The 21,548-nt window shown below is 36.0% G+C and overlaps 1 protein-coding gene across 9 annotated transcripts in view; it reads right to left on the minus strand.

Moving 5' to 3' along the window:
• Positions 1 to 21,548, minus strand: part of SMG7 (SMG7 nonsense mediated mRNA decay factor) — a 70,082-nt gene that overhangs the window by 25,223 nt on the left and 23,311 nt on the right. For all 9 annotated transcript variants that reach the window (XM_033853655.2, XM_033853626.2, XM_019952284.3 and 6 more), the window contains 4 exons: positions 13,399 to 13,430; positions 10,881 to 10,998; positions 8,766 to 8,898; positions 449 to 620 (listed from right to left, as the gene is read on the minus strand). In XM_033853655.2, coding sequence (XP_033709546.1) covers positions 449 to 620; positions 8,766 to 8,898; positions 10,881 to 10,998; positions 13,399 to 13,430 — 455 coding nt within the window. The remainder of the gene's footprint in view (positions 1 to 448; positions 621 to 8,765; positions 8,899 to 10,880; positions 10,999 to 13,398; positions 13,431 to 21,548) is intronic.

Below are 21,548 nucleotides of genomic sequence, written 5' to 3' on the forward strand. Positions count from 1 at the left end.
AAATGGAAATACAAATCTAACTGTAAAGAGGAAACAATTAAAAATGAGCTTTTAATGCACTGGTAGGAAGAAAAGAAAGGCAATCTAAGCTTCAGAATGACTAATTTTTATAAACCCCACAATTCCAAAGGAGTACAGACTTTAGAAAATATTATGGTACCACTCGGAAAAATTTAGCTTTGGTTACATTTTTGCTGGTATATTATTTGCCTACATCTGCATAAAGTCTGAATAAAATTTAAATCTGAATATGGAAGTTACTTCCTTCAAGATCCTTTGCCAATCCCAAAGCATTCCGAAAATCTAGGTTCCTTAAAATACATTTTATAGTTTCCTCTTATGACAATTTAAGTTGTGTGTGTATTTTTAAAGGAAAATAATTTCTTTCTGTGACTACTCCAAAGAAAAGCATGAATGCATTATCAATTCCTTCACACCAATGGCTCACCAATGTCTCCAAGGTGGACGAGGCAGTGCTGGCAGATATAGGAACAGGAGCTAGACTGTGGCTTCACTATGGCGCTGGTATGCGTCTGTTTATTGCTGATAATTCCCAATTGGGAAGACTTCACACGGCATGGTAAATCTACATTAAACACTGTACACAGTTCTTGTAATAACTAAAAGGAGAACATAAGCAAGATTTAGTATTGAGTCAGAACTGGTAAGTCAGAAGTGCTCTAACAGTAAAGTTTGCATGTGTAACTAATATCACATACTACTGACACCTGAGATAGGATAACCTTTCATAGGATAACTAGTAACATTCATTACAAATCACATCTTTTGAGTTCTCAAGTATTAGAGCAATCCAAGATGCACATCTAAAAGGAAAAGCAGCATTAAAAAAAGGACCACTTAAGGGGGGTATTCAGACTCATTCAGCAAGCAACTCCATGAAATTATCTATCTATCTATCTATCTATCTATCTATCTATCTATCTATCTATCTATCTTCTTTTCCTCTTAGAAACAAACAAAACCCATTAAACACTGGTGGTTGGTTACAAATTTGACTTAAATACAAACCAACATATTTGGCAGACTTCAGGAGTTTCTTGAGACTTATTTTGTTAAGCCCAAGGTCAACCTGTGCCTTTGCATACACAAAAGATCTCATGGTACTACAGATCTGGAAGGAACTTCCGATATTATGTAGAGCACCCACTCTTTCTTCCTTTCTTCTCTAGTCTTATGGTATAAGAGGGTTCCTCTTCCCTGTCAGAGATAATTTCTCTGCCTGAGCATGCTATTTCATTCTTGTCTGTCTCCAGCCTGTCATCCTCTCATTTTTTAAATCTACTTTCAACTTCTCAAGCTTCTTTGCTGTGGCCTATAAAGTGCTGCCCACGAAAAATAAACAATAAGTATTATTATAAAAAAACCCACAACACACAGAACGAAAGCACTTTCCCTTGACTCTAGATTTCTCCTTTAGCAGCCTTCTAATGTCTCTTCTTCTTCTGAACCAAATTCCTTCAAAAGAGTCCACGTGTCATATCTACTTTCTCAATTTCTGTTCACTCCTTAGTCCATTATGATCTGACTTCCACACAACCCCTTCTTCTCTCCTCATTCCAACATCCACAACCACTCTACTGAAACTGTTGTCTGTATGACAACTGGTTATAAATAAGCAAATACAATGGACATTTTCTAGTCATAATCTTACTGGATCTCTCTGCTACATTTAAAACAGTTGATGTTATGGTTGATCACGGAGCTTTTCTAGTTCTTTTTATCTTGCCAATCATTTATTTTCAGTGTCCTTCATTCAAAGGCTTTTCTTCTCCCACCTTAATCCCCTCAAGGGTTTCATTCTTGCCCCCCACACAGCTCTTCACATTCTAGTCTCATTCATTCAAGTATTTACTTACAAATATAATCATTCACATATTTGTTTACTGTATCACACACCATGGTAAGCAATAGAGACACAGAGATGAGTAAAATAAAATTTGTGTCCTTAAAGAGTTCATAGCTAAATGAGCAAGACAGGTATATAAAGTAGGGAGGAAACAGCAGGAGAGAGGAGGAAGGGAGGGAAAGATACCAAACATGACAGCATAAGCCAACAGAATATTCTTCATTTATAATAAACTTCATTCCCTGGGTTATTTGATACATTTGTCTCACTTTCTCCTTGTGATAAACTGGTAGCAATACAGTACGCAGATATGAAGCTCCACTTTTTCAGATGGGGATACGAAAACAAAAATATCGAGTCATTTGACTAAGGTTACAGAATTAGAACTATCTTGATTCTATCAACCACTCTAATATGTGCAGAATTCACAATACAAAATAAAACACCTTGAGCACCCAACTCAGAAGGATATAAAATGTCCCACCGTTTTCCTAATATAAAAACCACCTCCATAACCAAATATAAAATCCTGTATTCCCTTCTCATGAAGCATAGCAATTATCTACATCTTTACTTATACCTGTACATTTCTAATGGGCAAGAAATTTGCTGACATAAAACTGAGTGAACAAAATTAGTGCCCAGAATGGCTAGAGTCTGGAAATATAAAAAAGCAAGAAGTACAAGAAAGGAACAAAAAATGGAAGAAACCCAAAAACTGATGATTGTGGAAGATGGCAAGAAGAAACATAACACAGCATAAAGAACTGAGTTCAACAGGTACTTAACAGACTGGAAAATTAGGCAAGGTTGAATATCTATCAAAAAGAAAAAAGAAAGTTCATGAAAAGTAAATCAAGCATGGTTGAAACTTCATGTGAATGTCTTATAATAAAATTTTTGCCAGAACCCAGGAGTTGTAGGTAGAGATACCAGAAAAGTTCCTGCTGGTTCAGGATTCCAGGTGAGAGAACACTAGTTTAGAGGCAGAAACGAAGTGGAACTAAAGAAGAGAAATACATGTTTAATAAGTTGAACAAAACTATATTTGGCAATTATTCGGTGAAAACTCTTTTATACTATTAGCTCTTCACTCTACACTAAGAACTGAGAACTAACTATGAAGATACAGAATACCATCTTTTAACTTACTATAGAAACTTAATGATAATGCTTTCTTTTGGGCTCCCATTTTCTTAGAACAAGGACTACTCTACTGTTCTGTTCTTTGATGTTTTTTAAAAAAACCCATACTGCATGATGTTACATCTTTACTTCGATTGGGAGTTTGGTTCTGACTCGAGGCATCATGCTTTTATTTATTTATTTATTTATGTAGTTTTTATTGGAGTATAGCTGCTTTACAATGTTGTGATAGTTTCTGCTATACAGCAAAGTGTATCAGTTATATGTACACATATACCCACTCTTTCTTAGATTTCCTTTCCATTTAAGTCACCACAGATCACTGAGTAGAGTTCCCTGTGCTATATAGTAGGTGTTCATTAGTTATCTATTTTATACATAGTAGTGTATATATATATATCAATCCCAATCTCCCAATTCATCCCCCCCGAACCATGCTTTAAATAGTTAACAAAATATCTAAGTCAAAATCATCTTCACAGGATAACCATGTATCAGTCTCTTGTCAATCCACTCCACTCAGATTTCTATCTCAAGAACGCTACTGCAGTCACATTTCATCAAATCCAAGATACCATAACTTATAAGATGAACTATTATTTCCATAACATTGAGGGGAAAAAACCCAATGCCAATTAAATGGTGACTGACCACCATTTGTAAACTTATCCCTATCTCAGAGGTGTTAAAATATGAAAAAGTTTTAGAAATGAGGAAATATGGTATTCATTAATTTCACCAATGACTTCCATATTGTCAAATCTAATTGATCACTTTTAAATCACCTTACTCGACTTCTCTGTAGCACTCAACAGAGTTGATCACCCCTTCCTCTTGTTGAAATGCTTTTCTCTCTGGCTTCCAAGGCACCATTCTGACCTTCTTCTATTGCAATGTGGCTCCTCCTGTGCCAAACCTGTCCCCACCTAGTCCCATGGGTTTCAATGCCAAACACTAATGTCTAAGTCAAGGTTCTTTATTGTAATCATAAATTTTACTCTGGCCCTGCCCTTTTCACTGAGCTCCAAGCTTATCTAATTACCTATTTGACCCCTCCTCTCAAACAGGCATCTCTCTAATGTAACATGGATAGAGCTGCCTTCTCCTCAGTATTCCCTATCTCAGTAAATGGTATAACCAGTCAGCTAGCTGCTCAATCTGATAACTCAAGTCATCTTTGACTCTTCCCTTACCCTGATTCCACACATCCAATCCAAACCATCAGGAAGTTCTACTGGCTATACTTCAAAAATCCCTTAATAACCTTCCATTACTACAGCAGCATGCTAACTACCTTCCATTCCTGACCTGCTAATTCATTCTCCACACAGTATCCAAGGTAATCTTTTAAAAATGCAAATCTTATCATGGTATTCCCTTGCCTACTTTCCAATGGCTTGCAACTACACTTAAGATTAAAATTCAAAACTCATCTTAGTCTATAAGGCTGTACAATGATTTGGACTTGGTGTACTTCCCCAATCTGGCAGCTTAATCTGCACTGCATGTCATCAAAAAAGACGTATGAACATTACTGTTCACAACATCATTAACTGTTTCAATTATCAAGCCAAAATAACAACAACAACAAAAAATGCAAGCAACGAGTCCTATTAATGTTGAGATCTGAAAAGAAGTTTATTGCTGCTCATTCTACAACTGTTGTGATCACTCAACCGTTGCCTATGGAATGCAGTGGGGAAAGATCAATGCTTGATTATAAAAATTTTAAAAAATGAATTTCAAAATTAGATTACTTGTATATTTTTCTTTATAAAACAATATTTTGAGACATTTGAATGATTTTATTATTGACTTGCTTATAAAGTGTTTTTGCAAATAACATGCCCCCTCAACAAAAATGATGATTCTTGCTTTATTTGTCTGGATTTATCAATGTCCAATCAAACCCTTGGAAATGTGTTACATGTATATCACATCATAAAAAAAAAGGTTAAGAATCATTTTTCAAGATAACAAACAAGTCTGTGTAATGGCTAATATAAAAATGTATTGCAGAAAGTGGATGCTTTCCCTCTACCTCCACCAGGGCCAGCTGCAGCAAGTCCCTACTACCCCTCCCTCCCTACTTCAGTTGTGTTCACAGTTTAAATTTCTACTACATGAGGGAAGGAAGCGATTTAAGCTGGAGATGAGACTGGAGTTTTAAAACTGGACTAAGTTTAAAATCCTAAGAGCAATCAGAATGGTACGAAATCTGTCCAAGATGTTATGACAGGAATCCAGAATTCAATAAAGCATAGTTGAAAGTAGTGAAGTGGGGGTGGGGGCTGGGATACCATTTCTGTCAACACCCCACTGAGCTAAGGCTATTCAATTAACATGTAGAGTCAAATGTACACATAATTCTACATCATGATTTTCACTTAATAATAACAAAATTTCCTCATCTTAAAAAAAAAAAATCTTCATAAATAGGACCTAATTAAACTTAAAACCTTTCACAGAGCAAAGGAAACAGTCAACAAAACGAAAAGACAACCTACTGAATGGGAGAAAATATTTGCAAGTGATATGACTGATAAGGGGTTAATATCCAAAATAATATGTAAACAGCTCATACAACTTAATATCAAAAAACAACCAGATTAAAAAATGGGCAGAAGACCTGAATAGACATTTTTCCAAAGAAGACATACAACAGGCCAACAGGCACACAAAAAGAGGCTCAACATTGCTAATCATCAGAGAAATGCAAATTAAAACTACAATGAGGTATCACCTCACACCTGTCAGAATGGCTATCATCAAAAAGACCACAAATAACAAATGCTGGTGAGGATGTGGAGAAAAGTGAGCCCCCATACACTGTTGGTAGAAATGTAAATTGGTGCAGCCACTGTGGAAAACAGTACGGAGGTGTCTCAAAAAAATAAAAACAGATCTACCATAGGACCCGGCAATTCCACTCCTGGGCATAAATCCAAAAAAAATGGAAACACTAGTTCAAAAAGATACATGCACCCCAATGTTCACAGTAGCATTATATACAACTGCCAAGATACGGAAGAAACCTGACTGTCCATCAACAGATGAATGGATAAAGAAGACGTGGTGTGTGGCGCTGTGTGTGTGTCCCCACATACATACATACACAATGAAACACTACTCAGCTATAAAAAAGAACAAAATTTTGCCACTTGCAACGTGGATGGACTTGGAGGATATTATGTTAAATGAAATAAGTCAGGCAGAGAAAGACAAATGCTGCATGTTATCACTTCTATGTGGAATCTAAAAAAACAACAAAGCAGTGAATATAAAAAAAAAGAAACAGACTCACAGATATAGAGAACAAACTAGTGGTTACCAGCTAGGAGAGGAAAGGGAGAGGGGCAAGATAGGGGTAGGGGATGAAGAGGTACAAACTACTATGTATAAAATAAATAAGCTACAAGGATATATTATACAGCACAGGGAATACAGCCAATATTTATAATAACTATAAATAGAGTATAACCTTAATATGTTGTACACCTGAAACAATATTGTACATCAACTAAACCTCAAAAAAAAATCTGCATAAATACCATTTATAATAGTTTCATAATTCCATTTTTCAGATAGGCTATAATTTATTTAACCATTACTCTATTGCAGGATATTGGTATTGTTTTCAAATTTTAATATTTGAATTATAATATCTATTTGTTCTTTTAAATATAAGTATTATTGTTAAATATCCACTAATCTATGGACAAATGGACAAAGAAAAAACAGTACTGTAAAAACAAAAACTATCTGATAACTTCTGTATTTCAAAAAACTTTAAATAAAATGAAAGAACAACAGAAGAAATTGGAGAAAAAGATGTTTGTCAAAAAAAAAGGAAGAAAAATTAATATCCCCTTATATAGAAAAAGCTCAGACAAATCACCATGGAAAAAACTAGGGTCTGAACAATGAAAGGGAAAAGTAAATGAATAAATGATTTATATAAAATACAAATATGTAATAAAATATAAAAGTTCAACATCACTAGTAATTAGATTACATTAAATTTTAAATGAAAAATTATTTTCCATCTATCAAGTATAAATTATTCAATTAATCATTCATTTGCCTTTATTGAAATATTTAACACTGGTGAGTGGATGTCAAGACAGACACTTGTATACACTGCTGATGGAAATACAAAAATATAAATGATAACCTTTTGGGAAAACAATTATGTGTATCAATATAGTATTAAAGCTCCACTCATCCAATGATTTAATTCACCATCCAATGAAGAACCTATCCTCAGGAAGTAATCCAGTATTAGAGAAAATGCTTTATAAATAAAGATGCTTATCAAACTGTTTAATAATACAAGGAAAAACTTACATTATGTTTATAAAGCTGATAAAAGAATGAATAGGTACAACCATGTACGAAAGTATAAAAACACTAGAAACATACATATTAAAAGTGGTAATTTATCCTGAATGAGAGGGTAATGAAAATTTTTTGACTTTTTATAATTTTCAAATCTTTTGAAATTAGTATGCATGTTTTTATAATCAGAAAGCCAAAAGAAACACTATATCTATTAATGTATACATCTCCTCATTTAGACTGGATATTCCCTTGAAAGTTAAAGATGGTCTCTTTTCTCTCCAATTCTCAGTGTCTAGTATTGTGCCTTACAAAGAGTAGACTTTTAATAGCTACTTGTAGAATGAATTAATCTTTAACATCTGCTAATAAGGATTAGTTAGCGGCAAACCACAATTCCCCTCTCCAGAAATATCAACTTTTGCTAAAAGTTGGCATCAATTTAAAAATGAATTTTGAGAACAAGAACCATACTTGAGTTCTTTCAATGATGAACTGTGATGAATGTTTTAGTCTAAGTAAAACAAATAATCTCTGTAAGGTGATGGCTATTTGATATCTTTTAACAGTCTTTTCTTTCTCTTCGTTCTAAAAAGTAGTAAAACCAAAATGGAGCCAAAATACAGGTAGCAATGGTCAAGTAGCAGCACAGAGAGTAGGTTCTTGAATTTCTTTCGGAGCAAGATCTGCAAAACCTTGTCTTGTCATTATAAGATGAGAATTTATACACATGTTATTAATTAAATTATGAATGCTATTACAAATGGATGACATGATGTTTTCTAAAGAATTCTGCTTAAATAAAATTCACTGTCCAAAAAGATTTATTTATTCTTTTACCTCGCCTGATTCAGAAGTCATATCAAGATGTAATTAAGGACAAGGAAAGTCTCTGAAGACAATAAATAATAACTTACTATTCAAACTGAGGAAAGGCTGCTCTATTTCTTAGGTAGTTTAATAGCACTGAAGCGCCAGATAAATTCTACTGTATATATAATACTATGAAAACTCACTTGATATCACGAATTTTGACTATTTCTTACCTGGCAAAACATAGCTGTTACTTTCACAATGACTACACCCATACATTTACATTTGCTCTACTACCACCTGTAACTCACTACTTCTGCTGTTTCACTAAGGCATTGCTCTCATTACCCTTTTTTTAATTCACACAATAATACCTCTAATCTTTAAGCTGAACCATCACCTTTTTAAGAGCAGAGTCTTTACTGTTTTAAAGGTCTTATGGTAAGTAATTTCAGACATTTTGATTCATCTGAGATTATAGGTGATCAACTCCTGGATGGACCATACAGTGGGTACCCCAAGTGCTTATATGAACAAGATGTGTACAAAGAGAATATTCACTACTAATTTTAGGAAAATTGGTATACAGTGCAGAACTCACCTGAGTATAGAAGCCACTAGCTGCCTCTAGGAACAGAGAAAGGTTTGCCTGAACTTCACTCCGATTCGGGTTTGCTCGATTCTTTGCCTGGCCTTGTAGTGTTGTGATCTGATTCTTAAAGGCATGATTCCAGCTGAAAACAAAATGTAATTCTATTTGGTATAGCAGTGACTCACTGGGCAGACACTGGTCCCCCTGAGAACAAGAAAGAACTGTTTGTTATAATTATAACACACTAGACAGTAAACCTGCATTAAAGTTATTCACTTAAATAACTTTATGCTCCCCTTTGAACAAGACTAGACAAGCAGTAGAATGCAACTGACCTTAGTAAACACTTACCAAATGTTCGAATAATCAGACTGTGGCTTCAGTTATTAATCTTTTAGGGCTACTAGACTTAGAACCTATTTAGGAATCCTCATACAAAATTAGAACTACAGTGGCAAGACCAAAGTAAAAGCAAGCTATTAACAAATTTCCATACATTGCACCATTGTGTCAAAAAATATGTGAGTGTTCTGTAACAAGTGGCATGTCTGGGGGTGGGGGTGGGGGAGATTTTTTTGTAAATATTAAGCCATATCTCTTATTTCTCTGAAACTTATTTCCCACAGCACTCAGTTCTAGTTCTATTTAATAGTTTGTTTATTTCTCTTGGGGTTAATATTTTCGTTAGAGCTTGAAATATAAACTCATTTTGACATTTCAATTTTGGCTGTTCAAACTAAGAAACAACACAATGCTGAAATATGGCACACCAAAATCCTGTTATAAAATGCCTTTCGAATTGTATAGAGAATCATTTTAAATTCAGTTGTGGTGAAATACAGTCACTCCCTAATTTGGAAATCACAGGGGAAATCACAAAGAAACAAAACAAAAAAAGGGAACTAGGATGGAGGGAAGATATTACTGGCTGAAGGAAGCAAACACAGATAGACAGAGGGTTTACAACCTACCTGGAAAGTACCTAATTCTTTATCAACAGCAGCTTTTGAGGCTCTTTTGAAGCACTGGGTTTTTTTTTTTTTTTTTTTTTGCGGTACACGGGCCTCTCACTGTTGTGGCCTTTCCCATTGCGGGGCACAGGCTCCGGACGCGCAGGCTCAGCGGCCATGGCTCACGGGCCCAGCCGCTCCGCGGCATGTGGGATCCTCCCGGACCGGGGCACGAACCCGTGTCCCCTGCATCGGCAGGCGGACTCTCAACCGCTGTGCCACCAGGGAAGCCCCAGCACTGGGGTTTTTAATGATTTATGAGGGCAATCAATCACTCCCTCAGCATTTTTGATGCCATCTTATCCATGACTCTAATATCAAAAATATGGGTTTGAGTGCTTGTGATTAAGCTCTATTACTAGATCTCCTAACAATATAAAGGTTAGATGTGCTATATAGGAAAAACTAATCTTCACCACTACTTAGGGTAACAGGCATTATTGAAAAGAATATTCTTGATTTTTAATTTTCCACCAGGCTAATGTCCTTGTTCCAATTTATAAGGCAAGGCCTTCCATGAAAGACATTTATTTACTCAGTTGGGAATCTGGTCATCTACTATTTCATCCCTAATAGAAAGAATGAGTGGAATAGCCTAAATATACAAAATCTTTCTTTAGTCTTATTAGGGGGGAAAAAAAGGAAACACCTATTTATTGGATTAAAAGGAAGAACTTTCCTTACAATGGAAACACATTTTCCTTTGGGAGAAACTTATAGAATCATATTTATCAAAGAAAGCCTACTTCGTATTTCTTTTTTTAAATCATGGCTCAAATATAGGACTGAATACAATACAGAGATTCCAAACACTGTCTCTTAGTACTTGAAACACATACAAATTTGTTTTTATGGTACGCCCTGAAGACCTTAATAAAACTCAACTCTAAACATTTCTCCTCTTGCTACCTAAGACTGTATCTAAAGTAATATCAATGGTCAAATATTTTGTTCAAAAAGATCACAAGTATTAGAATTTCTTTCCTTTTTTTTTTTCATTGAAAAAGTTTACTCTGAAATAGGTTAAAAAGAAACAACCAAATTGTTCTCTTCTATTCTAAAGTCTTGGTGAGATTCCTGATCTTACAGGGACATCCCAAATGATAGTACTTACAGATCCTGTTCTACTTTCTTGTCTAAAGCATATTCCAAATCAGTAACCAGCATCTTCTGGTACAGGTCCTGCAGAGCCTGCCTGGATGTCCAGACCTCGGCTGGACCCAGCTTAGAATCTGAGTAACAAAACAAAAACAGAACAGTAGATGATAAACAGACAGTTAAGACCATTATGCCACACCAACGATTCCTTCACTCTCCATTCCCCAAAGCAAAAACATGCTTTAAACAGATATCATAGATAGCTGCAGAAGTTTTATACTACTACATTTCAGATGACTTTCACCTTTTGGCTAATGACTACATCTGTTTCAAAATGTTTCTGTATTTGTCTTTTAGTTTTGAAATAATGCCATGAAATGAAAAAGGCTTAAAAAAAGAGAATGGCTCACCCTTTGATCTTGGTTTGGATTTCTATGTATTCATACCATAGGAAGCCATATGCCTCATAATAAGTCACCCCATTTGAAATGATGGACTGCCAAGTTGGTCTGTTTACTCTCATAACTATATCTCTTTGTCCAAAGAAGCTTTTCTCTTTTTCTTTTGAATCATTTTCACAATTGTCCTTACAGAATCCTCCTGTCAGCTCACAATCCAGCAGCTGTTTGGGCATTCTGCTATTACTCCTACTCTCCTATGTATGTCAAGCCAATAAAGTCTTGACAGTGAGTGTTATTTTAACCATCGGTAGACTGCTTGCCAAGACACTTTTGTGAGCAATACGTACTTGCTATTTAATGTAAATGAGGACCAGTAGCAGACAGTGATTAAACTGCTCAAGAGGCCAAATGAGAGACTGGGTGCAAGATGAAATCAGAAAGTCAGGCTATAACTATATGTAATACCAAATTGGGGCCATATTGTCTGCCAGAGTCCTACAAGGCACATTAGCCTTTCTGATTACTAGGCTTATGAGTGCAATAATTGACAGTGAGCTGCCTCAAGAGAAGAACTTAATAATGGACTTTGCAATTATATATTTCCAGCTGCTAGTTAGCCTGTCTGGTTGCATTTAGTATTTTGCCGCTGCACAATGGCATAATCTTCACTCTCCTTTAGGTCTGCTATTAGTATCTAGAGCCAGCATAATCCTGTTCTGCATACAGAAACTCCCAGACATCAGAGTTAATCCTTACAAGAGTTTGCTGGCTACTAAAAAATAGGGCCTATTTTTTGGTATCAGGTTCTCGGTCCCTTCCTTATTAAGCTTTTAATGACTAAATAAATAGATTTATAGATTTATTCAACCCTGCTTCAATTCACTGATTGCAGGAAAAGGAATGTAAGGGATCATTAACTCTGACCTATCAGTGAGACTGTCATTTAAATGAGCAGACTTAGTATCTTAAGGACAGGTCACCTTCTGGGCAGGTCAAATGTCGCCTACAAAAGTCAAACCCTAAGCCTACTTACTGCGGGTGTTCAAGAGTTAAGAAAATGTAAAAGGTATACAGATGGCTTAACATTGTTCCATGCACAATTTCTGTCACGCAATATAGATTATGCTTACAATGCCAATACAAGAGCATAATACAGTAGCTCAGAGCTGACATCAGAATCCATAGTATGGAAGATGATGACAGTTATGTTAATAATGGGAAGAACTATAAACCTATAAAAAGTGTTTTTGGTTTTTCCATTATTTTTCTTGAGCAAGATGACAATGAGATTACCTAAAATTCTTAGAACTTTAGCCTGCAATTCTAGAGGTTGAGAAAAAGAGATCTAAATAGCCCATTTCCTCTTGGTTGTAAATTTTGGCAGGTATGCTGCTTACAAGTTTAACTCTTTGCAGGTTTCACTGCAGAACTAAAATCTTCAAAAATTAGCATGAGATCCATTAGCACTTATTGTTTTTTTACATTTTAGGACGGTTATAGAAAGCATATTGCTGTTATGCTGTTATAGAGAACATGTTGATCACTACATAGTTATTGCCATATATTTCCTTATTTTGGAGTTAAATTCATCTGCTCCTTTTAGTGACTAATTCCAGTTATTCTTTCAAAAACACCTTGGCTGTTATTCAAAACAAAAAAGGTGAGAAAAGAAAGAAAAGTGGCAAGGCAGCTCATTCAATTTCAAGGACTTTCAATTCGCAAGAGTTTTCCTGCAAACATTTTTTTCTCAAGGTTTACCTACTATTCAAGTTTGGGGAATTATAAACACAAAGATATAAATCTAATACTATGAGATATTTGTGTTTATATGGTATATGAATTATTTTTTCTGTATCTCTTAAGTAGCTGATAAATAGTTTGTAAAAATTAAATGAGTATATGCATTAAATTAAGTAATATTCAACTCAGTGTAGCACAAATAACATAAAAATTTTGACAAGCCATCTAAGTAAGAATTCGAAGTATAAAAACAATAAATATTTAAAATAAATAGTAAGTTATCATCCCCTCTGGCAACCACGACAGTACTACAAGTAGTATAATAAGATGATACACTTCCCTTAATTTAATGGTATAAAATAAGTTGTGAAGAACAAAAGAGCCAGCGAATACCTGTCATGTCAGCCTTCAGGACTTCTGCCTGCCTAAAAAAGGGAAAAAGAACCTCAGTTAGAAACAAACTAGGCTCACCCAACGTAAGTAACACTAAAAGTTAAGTAAAATTATATATGACAGTAAGAATGTATAACAGCTCTATTTGTGGCACTGCAAATAGTGTCCCTGCTTTAATGTTTAGAGTAGCATTAGATCTTGGCAAATTGATGCCATTCCTTACAAGTTCACAGGGTCATCGCGAACTCTTCTACTGAGTAGAGTTCATTTTCTTACTGTTTAGCTCCAAATTTTCCCTCCATGAGGCCAAGAAATTCTATGTTTCTCAATTCACTAGCCACTATAACTGTTTCAAATCTCCATTCTCCTCAATTCTTTTCGGCAAAGGACAGCCCCATACCTCAGGAAAAACAATGCCCAGTTACTAAACACTTACAGTCACAGAGCCCTCTTCTTTCTTACTCTTGTTAAAATACTAGCAGTACTGCATCTCTTACCTAACACCAGTAATTACACTTAGGTATGCTCTTTCTAACCTTTTTAAGGACTTCTGCTCCTTTAATTACCCTCTCCCCTCTTTCAATAATTTAAAAACTTCCCTCTCTATTGGATCCTTCTCACAGTATTTAAACATGCCCTATTCTCTCACAGATTTTAAAACCTTCTATCCTAGATTTTCCTCTAGCTGCTGCTTCTTTTCTCTCTCCCAAATTCTTCAAGAATTGCTTATATTTAAGAGGTCCAAAACTGAACTCATGACCCATCCCCATCCCCATCCCTGGTTCTCTTTCTAGTGTTTTGTACCTTAGCAAATGTATCATGGCTTTCCAGTTGTGAAAAGCAGACACCTAGAAGTCATCCATGATAACATTCTCTCAAATCACTGGTAATCTATCAACTCCAAAAAAGTTTACCTACCAAATACATCTTGAATCTGTAGCTCTCCCTTTACTTCCTCTTCAGTCACTATAATTCAAGTTACAAGCATCCCTTGCCTGGACTATTGCAAAGCCACCAAATTGTTTTCTCCACTTCACTCTTGTCTCGTTTCATTCTGCTCTCTCCACTGCTATCAGAGGGATCTTTAAAAAAATGCAAATCTGACCTCACCAATTGCACACTTAAAACCCTTTAATGATTTTCCACTGCTTTTAGGGTAAAAACCAAGATCTTTATTAAAGTGGTCTACAAAGTCCTCTGTAACTGAATAGAGTCTCTGTACTCTACTTCTACCATTATTCTCTTTTCTCCTTGGTCTCTGTGTTCCAGCCCCTGGACTTCTTTCTGGATTCTCCAATGTGCTTGGCTCCCTTGACGCTCAGGGCCTTTGTAAAGAAGAGTCCCTTTGCTAGGAATACATCTTCCTCCTTTGTCTGGTTAATTACTCATCCTTTGTCTCAGTAGAGACATTACTTCCTCAGGAAGCTTTACTTGAACCCTGCATACATGAAGGATATTCCTGTTTTATGCTCTCAAAGCACTTGCATTTTTTCTTTACAGGGTGTATCACAGATTTTAGGAATGCTCACCATCACAACTTCTTTGCCTACACGGTGGGCATTCAATACATATTTTTTAAGTGAAGAAAGGAAAAAGGCTAAATTATTTTCATATACTCTAAAAAGGTAAGTATATAAACTTACGAGATTTCCATTTTTAAAAACAAGATTTGACATAAAAGCTAGAGAATATTTAGAGATTCTATAAGTTTTACTGTAAATGCTTTATGTAATTTATTATTTGATAACAATTGTGAATTTTAGTTTCATCAGAACATAACATGAACCTTTTTGTTTTCTTAGCTTTTAAAAAGATATCTATATTTTTTAAAAATTAAGCTTTCAAATAGAATCACAATAGGATGCTATAGAAACCACAAACCACAAGAACTATCAATATAAATGAACAATACCAAATAAACAGCTACACTTAGTCCTAAAAGGTAACATCACATCAAATTCCATTATCCATAAAGCCTAGTTTGAGTGTTAAACTTTAGCCGTAAAAAAAAAAAAAAAAAAAAAAACCCTCACAAAGTATTTGATTTATGCCCTTAAAACCTAAGATCAGGGCTTCCCTGGTGGCGCAGTGGTTGAGAGTCCACCTGCCGATGCAGGGGACACGGGTTCATGCCCCAGTCCGAAAAGATCCCACATGCCGCAGAGTGGCTAGGCCCGTGAGCCATGGCCACTGAGCCTGTGCGTCTGGAGCCTGTGTTCCACAACGGGAGAGGCCACAACAGTGAGAGGCCCGCGTACCGAAAAAAAAAAAAAAACCTAAGGTCATACTTAGGAATAGCACACATCCTAACCTACCAACAACCTCCTCTCCTCCCCCACCCCAAAACCCTCCTAGAGTACTAACTTACGAACCTTATACTGAGACAGCCAACCTTACTTATACATCTCCACTGGATTCAATATCTTCCATTCTGAGCTGCCAAGTTACAAAGGACTTATTTCACAATGCTTCCATATGTTAGCTAAAAATACATACTCTAGTTTATACAAGGTACACTTAGGATCATGTGTCTAATGATTGCTTTCTCTTTCCAAACAAGATTTGCTTGTAAAGATGAACAAATGTCATCTTGGTATGCTAACATCTGCCTAACGAGGATACCAATTTCCAGTCAAATGAAGATCATATTGAGCATATAATAGGAACTATTTCCAAATAATCTGCTTCTCTGATGGGCCATCAGTAAGAGAAGAACTATAATTCTAACAGTTTCTGGAGCAGGCTTCTAGGCTTTGATAAACCAAGATCAAAATTTCACTCTACATTTTTATACACTATAATCTGCCCAAGAAAAATGTAAAACTAAAAATCCAAACACTAACAAAAGTGCAAAAATGTCATAAAAACTATCTGACATGAATGTTCAAGCATTTTGAAATTCCAAGAGTTCTGATTCCTTATTAACACAGGGGAAGAGATGCTCCTCTGTGCACAGTTCTCTCCTAGGTTCTGAAAGAGACATGTGTTAATGACTAAAATAACCTTGCTAAATTGAAATGGTGAAAAGCTAGCTAAATGGAAAATGTAACAACCCTGGGAGATAGCTACTATGATTCCCATCCCATAAACAAGGAAGTTGAAGCTCTGAAATAATTTGTCCATAGTCACAAAGCAATTAGGTACAATTAAGTACAAACTTAGTTCTTTCTGACTCCAAAGTCCAAGTCATTTCTATTTCTTTTAAATTAGAATAAAAAAATTCTATGACATAAAAAGCTAACGTAGACTTATCTAGATTCAGTTTTGTGCTCTGTCGATTAAACCCTAACATTTAAGACAACTAGTCTAAATTAAAAAATCGGTTCAGGGACTTCCCTGGTGGTTCAGTGGTTAAGAATCTGCCTTCCAATGCAGGGGATGTGGGTTCGATCCCTGGTTGGGGAACTAAGATCCCAAATGACGCGGGGCAACTAAGCCCGTGCGCCACAACTACTGAGCCTGTGCGTGGCAAACTACAGAGACCACCGCGCCCTGGAGCCCACATGCCACGCACCGCAACAAAGAGCCCACGTGCTGCAACGCAGGGCAACGAAGATCCCACGTGCTGCAACTAAGGCCCCACACAGCCAAAAATAATAAATAAATAAATTAAATAAACAGATATTTTTAAAAAGATCACATTAGGAAATAAATACCTGGGATTTTTATCAAAAGGACCACAAGAAGTAAAATTCACATTCTAGTGCAGTGGTCAGCCTGTGGATGAAATTCCCTCCTTCACACTGGATCAATTTTTATAAATAAATTTTATTGGAACAGTCACGCCCATTCGTTTACATATTGTCTATGGCTGCTTTCTGCTACAAGAGCAGAGGTGAGTAGCTGAGGCAACAATCACATGTCTCACCAAGCCTAAAACAGTTACTATCTGGGCCCTTTACAGAAAATTTTGGCTCTCCTGCTTCAGGGAGTACTTCATCAAAAATGAGAAGTCGAATATGTGTAAGTTCCCAAACCAAACAGTTTTCCCATATGAGGAATCATCAATAACAGTTTCCTCAGACTAAAGATCTATTTTTATTTGTTAATGTCATAATCTTGTCACAAAGAAGACTATGTTAAAATATAGTCTCATGTAATCAGAAAGTTAGTACTTGTAGGCCATGCTATATTTCTGATGGAATTAATTTGCAAATTGCTTAAAACATGGTTAGGTTTATATATTATTATCCACTAACTCTTCCTTTTTCTGTGTACCAAAAATACCCATTTAGATAGGTGAGAGGGTTAAACTAAAAATTATCTCACAAGAAAAGGAATCCCTATTCTCCCACCCCTACACAACTCTTAGTTTTTTTTAATAATGTATAATATACAAGAAATCAAATCAATAGATATGTGATCTTATACCAACTGCTTTCATAAAGATTAGCACAAAATTGGCTATTTGATTATTTTACGTTTTTATAAAGAAAAAATACTACACCTCAATGACCTACTGGTTTTGTTAAAGACCAATATTGTTAAAGATTAACGTTACAATGCTTAAAGAGACAATAGTTTTTAAATGTTTCCTCTTGGCTTCTAGAAGGTGTGGCCACATGAGATCCTTTTTATTCTTACTTTAAGCTAAAGGAATTAATGAAAAGAATGAATGAATGAAGAATCCAAGAAGTAAAATCATCATGCCTTCAATAATAAAATAGCACTATTAAATAGTTATAAAATATAAAGCTTTCAAAATACTAAATATATTGTCTCAGTTCGTAAATAATAAGGGAAATTAAGCATTTCTATCAAACACTAAAAGAGAAAGTCATTAAAAGACTGAATAAAATTTGAAACATTCAGTGATAATCAAATATGTTTAAAGCTAACCATCTGAAACAATACTCTTGGAGAGAACATGATCATCAAGATTTATAAATACATTTAATGCATTCTAATGCACTAGGTATATACTAAAATAGCTTACACTATATTTAGCACTTATTATTGCCAGACACTGTTCTAAAGTAAGGGCTTTCCATAGGGTAATCATTCAATCCTCACTATGTACTATTATTGCCTCCACTTTATAGCTGAAGAAACCGAAGGAGATAGAGATTAAGTAACATGCCCAAAGTCATCAAGTTAGCAAGTAGTAGAGGTAGCATTTTAACACCCTGATTCCAGAGGCTAACTCCTAACCATTGTATCATAGTTCCCCTGTTATACAAGGCTGTAAAGGGAAAAAAAAAAATGGAATGTTTGATAGTAATTGCCCAAAGAATTGGGGTTTTCAAAGGTTAAACATTTTATGGTAATTTTTTAATAATGTCACTAGAGGAAAAAAACTAATGGTTATCTTCTTTAACAAATAGCTTGATTATACATAGCACTGATATAACAATGCAAGGTAACAAATACAGGATAATCTCTCTTATGATCACACATTAATATTCATGGTTTAAAAATATAGGACATTTCCAAATCAGGGGCCGATACAATGAAGGATTCCTTTTACCTGGCCTTCCAACCCCCTTTCTCGTATGAGCAGAACATAGGAATATAAGCCAATATCCTCTAAACTCACAGTTGTTAAGGAAAGGTAAATCAGGCTCTTTTGTTCTGGGAGGTAATGCTAAAGCAACTTTTTTTTGGAAATTTAAATAAAAGCCACAGCAGGTTTTATTTCAAGATAATTTGTTTACCTATTTCCATAAAGTACTACGGAGTATTTGGGATAACAGTAGCCAACAATTATGACCATAAACATAATAACCTAATGATAATTATTTGTGTTAAATAACAGGCCAGACAGTAGACACTATAAGGTGAGTGTGTGCTTACACATGCAGACACACATGCACATATACACTTAGATCTTTAAGATATCACCAAGTCTCATGGCATTAATCAGAAAAAAATAAATCACATCACTCTACTGTTGAATTTCACATAGAAAAGAACATCTAGGGAAGATGCTGCTCCTAAAGGAGCTTTTCTCAGTAAGAGGTAATAAAAATACTAACTTGCTTTCTCTCTTTATGGAACGTTTTGGCACGAATTTTCAAATCTCCTGACGCTCCACTGCTCTATATTACAACGTTCACTCTACAATCTATACAATTTGAATATGTGTACCTAGTTTTATAAAGGGCCATTTCTGGTCTGGGAATCTCAAAGTATGAGAAGGAGTTATTCTTCCAGGCAGAGAAAATATCACAACAATAAAAACAAAGCTGGGCTTCCCTGGTGGCGCAGTGGTTGAGAGTCCGCCTGCCGATGCAGGGGACACGGGTTCGTGCCCCGGGCCGGGAGGATCCCACATGCCGCGGAGCGGCTGGGCTCATGAGCCATGGCCGCTGAGCCTTGTGTGTCTGGAGCCTGTGCTCCGCAACGGGAGAGGCCAGAGCAGTGAGAGGCCCGCGTACCACACAAAAAAAAACAAAAAACAAAGCTAAGCCAGTGAAGGAGGTAGATTAATGGATCAAATGCACGGTAGGAAGCTACAGAAGATGAGCTGGAGAATCAAGGCAGAGAGCAGACTGTGAGGCCTTGTATGACATGTTAAGGAGCTCAGATTCTATCTTTTAACTACTAGGAAAACAGTGCTGAGTTTTAAACAGGGGCACAGCATTGTCAGAATTGCATTTTTAAAAGACTACAACAACAAGATGCATGGAAGGTGGATTTTAAAAGGGCAAGACTAGAAGAAAGGAAGTGATACTACAGATGAACAGAAAAGCCTTGATTCAAGAAATATCTGGAAGTAAAATCAGCAGGAGAAAAATAAAGCAGAGGAAACAGTCTAAAATCATTCCCAGATTGTTGGCTTGGACATCTGGGTATTTGACAAAGTGGGGGTGAGCAAGCAGACACTTAAAGACGAGTGTCAAGCACAGGGGAGACATCAAGACCAGGGATACAGTGTTGGAGTGATCAGCACGGCGATGGTAGTTAAAACCGTAAGAGTAAATGTAATTGCCCAGAAAGGCAGAAGGGTGGTGCTAGCTCCCTATCTTCATTTTTAAGTGGCAGATAAAAGAAAGACAGCCCATGAAGAACACCAAGAAGAAACTACAGGTGTACGAGAGCAAGAGAAGAGTGGTATAGGGAAAAGAAGAGGATAAAAAGGAAGAGTATTCAACAATCTCAAAGGCAGTGGATAAGTACTATAAGGATTGGAAGGTGTGTTAGATTTGGTGAAATAAGAGTCAATGATAGCCTTGCCAGACAAAGAAAAAATGTCAAATTGCAGTGAGAATGAGGAACAAATGAGAGGGAGAAGTTTAAGGCAACTCTTAAGACACCGGGCTGTGAAGAGAAAGAGAAGGGGGCCATGGGTAAAGAGACGCTTCTTTTTTTCAATGGGAGAGACTTGAGCATGTTTAGAATGAAGAAGAGAAGCTAGGAAAAAGGAATAGCTTGAAGATATAGGAAAGAACAAAACTAACAGAGCACGATTCTGGAAGAGATGAAAAGACATGAGAATGTGAAAAAGACAGGAGGCAAGACTGGCTTTGAAAAAGAGGCAGGATGAAATTGGAGGAAGGTAAGATTAGACAGAAATACACTAGGAAAATTTGGGAGTAGTGCAGGGTGGAGAGATGTCCAGAGAATTCACTGCTACATTGCCTCAAATTCAGAGATAAAGTAGGAGAATCAGATCAGTGTCTGAAACTAAGAGGGAGATTAACTGAGGAGAATGGTAAGTCTCTGAGCTAATTACAAAAGGAATAGGCAAAAGAACCTGAGAAAAAGTGATGAGTGCCATATGGATTAGACACAATGGAAAAATGTGAGGAAGAAGGTTCCCTAACACAGAGAATAATGCCTGGTACGTCATAGCTGTTCACTAAAATGTTGCTGAATTAATGAATGGTAAAATGTGCATCATACTTAAGGCAATTTTATGTAACACAAAATGATACAGAATAAAAAAGACGTGGCCCTGAATCTGGGTTTCGTATATATTAGTAGTGCTACCTTGGAATTTCTTTCCAAGAAACTTCAATTTCCTCATCTATAAAACAGGGATACAAACTCCCTTTCAGAGTTGCTATCAGGAATAAATAAGACAACAGGTAAGTTACCTAAAAGAACATGAGTGATAACTCCGAGAGGGAGGGTTAATCTGACTATGACTTGAATACTTCAGTGACCACCAAATTACTTTTGCTAATCTAGTCACTGACAAAGGATCC

Source organism: Tursiops truncatus, chromosome 1, assembly GCF_011762595.2.
Source record: "Tursiops truncatus isolate mTurTru1 chromosome 1, mTurTru1.mat.Y, whole genome shotgun sequence".
Taxonomy (NCBI): Eukaryota; Metazoa; Chordata; class Mammalia; order Artiodactyla; family Delphinidae; genus Tursiops; species Tursiops truncatus.